At 40.8% G+C, this 7952-nt stretch overlaps 1 protein-coding gene across 1 annotated transcript in view; it reads right to left on the bottom strand.

The window, feature by feature from the left end:
• Positions 1–7946, bottom strand: part of ICE2 (interactor of little elongation complex ELL subunit 2) — a 64596-nt gene extending 56650 nt beyond the window's left edge. The window contains exons 1-3 of the mRNA XM_006141763.3: positions 7714–7946; positions 7014–7144; positions 4478–4582 (exon numbers count right to left, since the gene is read on the bottom strand). Coding sequence (XP_006141825.1) covers positions 4478–4582; positions 7014–7057 — 149 coding nt within the window. The 5' untranslated portion in view covers positions 7058–7144; positions 7714–7946. The remainder of the gene's footprint in view (positions 1–4477; positions 4583–7013; positions 7145–7713) is intronic.
• Between the last annotated feature and the right edge of the window lie 6 nt (positions 7947–7952).

Genomic DNA, 7952 nt, shown 5'->3' with positions numbered 1-7952 from the left:
TTTTAAAAAAAAAAAAAAAAAAAAAAGAGGGGTGTTGTAGTATGTATCTGCAGTCTCGGCTTGGAGGCTGAGGCACAAAGATCATGACATGGCAAAACTTTAAGGAAAAGAAAAAACAAACAAACTGAAATCTTTAATCTGAAAAGAGGAAGGCTGGAATAAAAGCTCGAAAATGGTGAGTTTTCTAATTTTTTGTTTTAAGGTTTTTGCTATAGGGTGTGTATGCTCACTGGAGCAAGACAGATGGAGTGAGTGGAAAACTGAGAAATCACCCCCTGGGGGATGGCCACACCATAATCCCTGCTCCTCTACTCTCCTCTTGGGATTTTGGACACCACACATGTCCAGCATGAATTTCAAGCCACTGAAGTTCAAATTGCGCAGTTAGCCATGTGGGTTCCAGTGCCTTAACCACCTTGCTACCTGCTGGCCTGAGCAGATATCTTTAAAAAGATGAAGATAGGGAATTTCTCACTTTCCCTCTCTGTCTCTCTCTGGTAAGCGCATGTGACCTATGGAAAAACCTTTAAAAAAAAAAAAAAAAGATAAATATTCTCTTAATCCCAGAACACTACAATTGGCAGGAAATCTTCATTCAAATAAATAAAGGCAGTTATTTAATTGATAAGTTTTATCAATACCTATTTCTTAAACCCAAGAATGTAAAACACTGAATAACAAAAATAGTTAAAAAATAGATCCAATACCTGGATCCCACATGGTCGACTGCAGACTGAGTCCGGACCCTACGGCTCAAAAAACACATCAGAATTTTGGGCATGTATGCACATGTACCTGATATGAGTTTTAAGCTACCAGGACTCGAACCACAGTTGACTACATGGGAGTCCAGCGACACAACCATTATGCCATCTGCTAGTCCTAAAACATTAATTTAATAAATTTTTATTATTTAAATGTATTTATTTATTTTAATTTGACCAGAGAGGGACAGAGAAAGAGAAAAAGGGAAAGTGAGAAAGCAAGCCTCCAGGTCTGGTACTCAAATCGTGGTCGGCCAAGAAGTGGTCCAGCGCCCTTAACCACCACGCCACCTGCTGGACCAAAACATTTATGTTTTAACTTGTCTGTTTAATACAATTGCTGCTTGTTTTTATGTTAACTTATTTATGCAATTCAAGAAGTCAAAAAAAAGCACTTGTTCTTTAATATTTTCAAAGGCAACAGCTAACAAAATAAGTGAACACATATTCTCTACTAACAGGAATTTATCCTACTTACATAAGCACAGGTAAAAAAAGGTAAAGATGTGCATTATAACAGTAAAGGAATGGAAATAAGTTAAATGTCAAGATAGGTCAATTAAAATTTTTTTGTGTGTTTGTGTATGTAACCTTAGACTAAGATATAGCTACAAGAAAGAATGAGACTGGTCCATGTGTACTAATATGGAAAAATCAACAAGATATGTTGGGAAGAAAGGAAACAGAATGCAGATGTATGCTCCTATTATATAAAAAGGAAGGGGCACTTCTGCATGTGTATTTGTGTGTATTGTAATCAGTTTCACACAAACATTCCTGATCCTCAAAGGTTTAGATGTAGAAAGCTGGGTCGAGGGAGCAGTAGATGGCATAATAGTTATGTCACTGGACTCCCACGTAGTAGACCAAGGTCCGAGTCCTGGACCCAGTGGCTTAAAAATCACACAGGGCACATGTGCGTGCGTGCGTGCGTGCGTGCGTGTGTGTGTGTGTGTGTGTATGTCCAAAATCCCAAAAGGAGAATGAAGAGAGGATTGTGGCGTGGTCATAACCCTTGGGGTGATGTCTCACTTTCTGTCTGTCTCTCTCTGGCGAGTGCACATACTCAATATCAAAAATCTCTCTAAAAAAAAAAAATAATAATAATAAAAATAAATAAAAAAGCTGAGTTGAGAGGGCAATATCAGTGTTTCTTTTTTTTTTTGGGGGGGGGGAGGTTTTTGCTATAGGGCATGTGTGCTCACCAGACAGAGAGAGACATAGCGACAGAAAGCAAGAACTCAATCATCCCCGAGGGGGGGATGGCCACGCCGCAATCCCTTCTCCATCCTCCTCTAGGGATCTTGGGCACGCACGCACACGCGCCCGGCGTGAGTTTTAAGCCACCGGGTCCGAGACGTGAACCGCGGTCGACTATGTGGGAATCCAGTGACATAGCCATTATGCTAACTGCTGGTCCAAGATCAGTATGTTTTAAAAATCTGTCAGTCTGATGACTAGGTAGTATGCGAAGCCAGAAGATGAAGACAGCAAAAGAGCCTGAGAAATGTCTCAGCAACAGAAAAACTATCAGATAGATATTTCCACAATTAAGAGCTCATTGATAACTATGAGAAAAGCAGGTGCAGTAGAATGGTGACGGTGGAAACTGTTAGAATGGGATACTCAGTGAGAAGCAAATGCAGTAGGATTTACAATGGATGGAGGTTTCCCTTCTGTTTTTTTTTTTCTTCCCAATGTTTATCTGATTCAGTTACATAGTATTATTTTTTTAAAATAATTTATTTAGCTAGTTTTGCTACAAGGCATGTGTGCTTGCTGGTAAGAGAGAGAAAGAGAAAGAAAATCTTGCGCGGGGGGGGGGGGGGGGAATAGCCACACCACAATCCCTTCTCCTCCAATTCCCTTATTGAGATTTTGGGCATGCATGAATGCCCAGCAAGTCTCAAGCCACTGAGTCTAGGACTCAACTGCAGTCAGCCACCTGGGATCTAGCAGCCTTAATGTCAATCTCCATCCTACCTGCCAGCCCTCTTCTGGCTTTTTAATATATTCTCCCTATTTTTTTGATCAAAGAATTCAATTCATTTATATTTAAAAGTAATTATTGATAGGAGGACTCACTATTGTTATTTTGTTCATTATTTTCTGTAAGTCTTAGGACCTTTTTTTTTTTTTTTTTTTTTAAATGCTAGACGGCATGTGCACTTTGAGGAAAACAGAGATGGAGACAGAGAGAGAAAGAAAAGGCATCCCTAGTGGGCTGTGGTCATTCTGTAATCCCTTCTCTCCCATCTCCCAGTCCTGTCAGGATTTCAGATAAGCACACACATGTTCGTGGTGTATTTTTCTTTTCTTTTTTTTTTTTTTTTTGAGAGGTTTTTGCTATAGGGCACGTGCGCTTGCCAGAAAGACAGAGACAGACAGACAGACAGAAAGGGAAAAATCACCCCCCATGGGGGATGGCCACACCGCAATCCCTTCTCCTCTGTTCTCTCGGGATCCTGGGCACTCACACACACGCGCCCAGTGTGAGTTTAAGCCACCGGATCCAAGACTTGAACTAAAGTTGACTACATGAGAGTCCAGCCACATAGCCATTATGCTAACTGCTGGTCCCCTTGGTGTATTTTTCAAGCCTCTTGGGGCTTGGATTCAAACTGCAGCAGGCCATGTGGGGTTTGGCCCACTTAACCACTAGGCTAGGGGAATGGCTCTGAAAGCTGTCTTGTTCCTTATTTCCTCTTAGCAATCATATATACGTCTTTAAAAGAAGACTAAGCACAGATGAGAGAAGAAAGCAGGAGGGAATGCAGTCCAGAGATTATTTAAAACAGGAAAAACATGCACACGTTTCAACACTGATTAATTTGGTTGAAGATGGAAGAGAACAAAGACATAGGAGAAAGGACACTGAGAAGGCAGGGAAGGGAATTAAGACTCCCACCACTGTTAAGAGGAAGGAGCAAGGTACACATTGAGCTCCCCCATTCCTCATTTGGTATATTTACACTCTTCCAGTAAACTCAATTACTTGGTTTCCAGACTTATCCACAACTGAGTAGGAATAGTTGATCAAAAAGGAAAGAAGAGCTGTTAAGGCAAGTTAGCAATAAAAAAGGAAAATTTTCACTTAGTAGTCATTTTTACACTAGAGGGAGAAAAACCCTTTGGAAATTTGGCAGTATGTATTATAATGTAAAATGGGTAATTTGTCTTAACAAGCAATTCAATTTTTATGAATTTATCTTACAGTAATTACAAAACATTGACCCTAATTCCAAATAAAACAAAACAGAGGAGGAGAAACATTTTGCAACACAGGAGTAGCTAAGTGAGCAAGCATCTACATAATGAAGTATGTACCTATAGACTGTAAAATGGCTATAAAAAAGAATGGGACTGACCTATGTGGACTAATACGGAAAAATATGGAAAAATCAACTTTCAGACCAAGAAGACTATATACGGGGACATGCAGATACAGAAAATACTGATTTAAATGAAGAAAGTAAACTACAAAGTATTTTAGAGTATTTGTAATATGATCCCATTTGGTTTCAATTATATAGTAAATATATAAAGCTATAAATATATGAAAAGATAAATCCAAATTGTTAAGAATGGTTTTATTCTATTTCCTTTTTTTCACATTTCTATAATTTGAATGTTTCATAAGGGAAAAGATAGATACAACACTTTAATTGCTGGAAAAAAAAAACAAATAAGAAATAAGCAAATAAACACATTACCTGTTAGATAAAATACATAGTTCTTTTAAATTCAGAGCCATGGAATGAACTTTATAATTTTCTCGGGAGAAAAATGTCTTAAGGCCATTTTTAGGAGAAACATCCCTGTGAAATAAAGCAGTTTACTTGCATCTGACAATTCAAAATCTCATGCTAGACTAAGAAACATAATGGAACAATTTTAAGTTATAACTACAAGCTGTCTATGCCCTTTCCCAGATAATGGCCTCTTAATATGTTTAATTTCAAGTACCAGATCTGTGATCTTAGATGTTTTACTACTTGGATAGCTTTAAGCTGAGGACCGTTATGAAATTCTCCAGCTGCAACAACCAACCTTGCTTTTCTTTTAGTACCAATTAAATAAACCTAAGAGAGACTTTAGTGTTAAAGATAGAACAGACAGAAGTATAATCACGGGCCTATCAGGAACAGGGCTCACCTCTGGCTCTGAGGTATAACATTAAGATGTTTAATTGCTGAAAATAAAAATGCTTCTCAACTTATTTCTGTTAGATACACTACTGTAAAGCCAGGACTAACGACACTACTAACACTAAATGTCTTACCTATTTTTGTTAACAGATGTCTTTTGCTAAAACCTTCTGTAATGCGACCTGATTCCTTTATAACATCATAGTTAATTTAGAGTAATATTATACTCAAGGGGCCAGCGGGTGGTTAAGGACACTGGACTCTCACATGGCTGACCATGGTTCAAGTCCCGGACTAGGCAGCTTGCTTTCTTCCTTTCTCTCGCTCTATCCCTCTCTGGTCAAATTAAAATAAATAAATAAAGTTAAATAAAAGAATTCTTTTTTTTTTTCTTTTGAGAGGTTTTTGCTATAGGGCGCATGCGCTAGCCAGACAGACAGACAGAGACAGAAAGCGAGAAATCACCCCCCACGGGGGATGGTCACGCCGCAATCCCTTCTCCTCTGTTCTCCTCTCGGGATCTTGGGGACGCATGCACACATACCCGGTGTGAGTTTTAAGCCACCTGGTCTGGGACGCAAACCGCGGTTGACTACATGGGAGTCCCACGACATACCCATTACGCTAACTGTTGGTCCCAATAAAAGAATTCTTAAAAAAAAAAAAAAAAGTTATACTCAATGTTTTTTTACCTAGTAAGCATCTCAACAAATGCTGGCTGAATAAAGAAGTTTTAAAAATAAATAAATAAGAACAGTGAGGCCTGTTAATCTAGGGGCAAAGAGTAAGCGCATTATATGGAAGAGGACAGTTTAAGGGCTACAATATTATACAAAGATTCTAAATCACACTTGGTTTCACAGTGCCAGTGGTATATAACAGCATCTTTATTTCATCTTAACACATTCCTGATAGTATTGGCAAGGAGCACAAATATACACAGCTCTTCACACTTAACATCTAATCAAATGGCAACTTCTGGTTGTCCCATTCCCCAAATGGGAAATTCTAGCCTATTTGTCCCATACTCATTTCTTATTATTTTCATAGGCATCTATCCTGAAAACTGTAATTAAGGTAGTAATGGTAAAATTAGAATTTCTTATTTGCTACGTATCAGTTTCTAATCAATTTCTTATCTTCTCCTGGAACTACATCTGTGACATCTCATTAAATTCTAAGGATTCTGTGTATTGTACAGGAAAAAAACGCCAAGGGCCTCAGGGACTGCAAGCTCCTTGGGGACAGAGTGTCTGCAATAAACAAATACTTGTTAAACATACTGATTTAATATTTTTTGTGTCTTCCTTGGCTGGCTCAGTAAATACATGTTAAAATGATTTAAAGCAGTGCATGTATTAGTTAGATGTCCAGAAAAGTAACAAGATTACTCACCTGGGTTCTCTATTTGTGTAGTTCTCACACACTCTTAAAGCATAGTCTATGCATTTATATTATCATTGGGTATAGATCCCAATATAACAAAAGTGTTCTTAAAGAACTGTTACTACTTGGGACCAGCAGTTGGCATAATGGCTATGTCACTGGACTTCCATGTAATCGACCGGGATTTGAGTCCAGACCGGGTGGCATAAACTCATGCCCGGCACATGTGCGTATGTGCCCAAGATGCCGAGAGGAGAATGGAGAAGGGATAGCGGTGTGCCCATCTTCCCTAGGGAGTGATTTCTCACGTAGCGTCTCTGTCTCTCTGGTGAGTGCACGCGCCCTATAGCAAAAACCTCTCCAAAAAAAAAAAAAAAAAAAAAGAATTGTCATTACTTTTACAGAAATAGGCATGGTCTTTGGACACAAGGAAATTAAAGCATTTCTCCTTAGCAAGAGTTCAACAGTAACTACGTGATGGAATTATACCTAATAACAATCTGAATGCTGACTTGTTACTTTAGGATCCAATGTGTGTAGTCAGAAAAAGGTTCAGTACCTGACAATGAGAAGAGGGTAAACTGAAATCCTGAACGTGTGTCTTCTCTCAGTTTCCTCCAAATCTCTCCAAGCCAGAAACCTTCCTCTCTCACTTAAGGCAACCACCAGCCCTGCCCCACTCCTCTCTGGTGGACTACAAAGAGATCCAACTCACCAGTTTAATCTTGGTTCACTCATGGCCATCTTGGTGCTCATCATCCTAGATTTTTGCTTCACTCTAACTCAGAATTGTGATGTCTGGCAGCAAAGGTTCCAATAAAGGCAGGAGCCCTTTTTTATACTCAACTGAGGAAAAACAAAAGGGCAGGATATAAAGCAAGCGATTACCGACGACAGGTGTTAACGCAGGTGAGGAAGATCCTCTCCCTAACCTCTACCCTTAGCAGACCGTGACACCTAAAATAGAAAGCAGCATACAGTTCACAAGGGTCTCTGTAGCAGAGCAGCAAAGATGGTCAGGCAGTGTCCTTCCCCAGTCGGCGGTATCATTCTCAGGGCACTGGGGGGTGGGTGAGTAAGAGCAGAAGCAGAATATGGTGTTTCCATGCTAACTTACTTCACTGTACAGCTTGGGGCTGCTAAATCCTAACTCCCCCACTGCCTTACCGCCCAAACAAATCTTGCTTCTGTTCCTCCAATCACACCGGCAATGCCACGACAAAAACTCTCTGGACCTGAAGGCTCTTAGACTTTCAAGGATAACTGTATCTGAGAAGACTGAGGTCCGGACAACACAGGTGCCACTGCACAGGACCACGGAGAAGTGACTGCGCACCTGGCCTGACCTCTCCACACCGTACCTCCTGTCACCCAGGCCCCCGACCGAGCCGCACGTGAGAAACTACCAGGCTTACTAGCGGCTAAGACGAGGCAGACCAGTTCCCCCTCAAGCCACCTCACACTCCATCCGGCGTGGGGCTGGGGAGGTGGAGTCCGTGAGGGCAAAAGGAACGGCTGGGGAGGGGAACGAAAGAAGAGACGCCAGGTTACAGGAAGGCGGGTCGCGGGCTGAGCAACGCCGGGGCAGGAGTCGCGCCACAGCTGGGAGCGGAGGGTCCTGGCCGGGCCGTGGGGGCCGCCATGTTGCTCCCTC

Source organism: Tupaia chinensis, unplaced genomic scaffold, assembly GCF_000334495.1.
Source record: "Tupaia chinensis unplaced genomic scaffold, TupChi_1.0 Scaffold000063_1, whole genome shotgun sequence".
NCBI classification, from domain to species: domain Eukaryota; kingdom Metazoa; phylum Chordata; class Mammalia; order Scandentia; family Tupaiidae; genus Tupaia; species Tupaia belangeri.
This window is presented reverse-complemented; position numbering and strand designations above follow the sequence as displayed.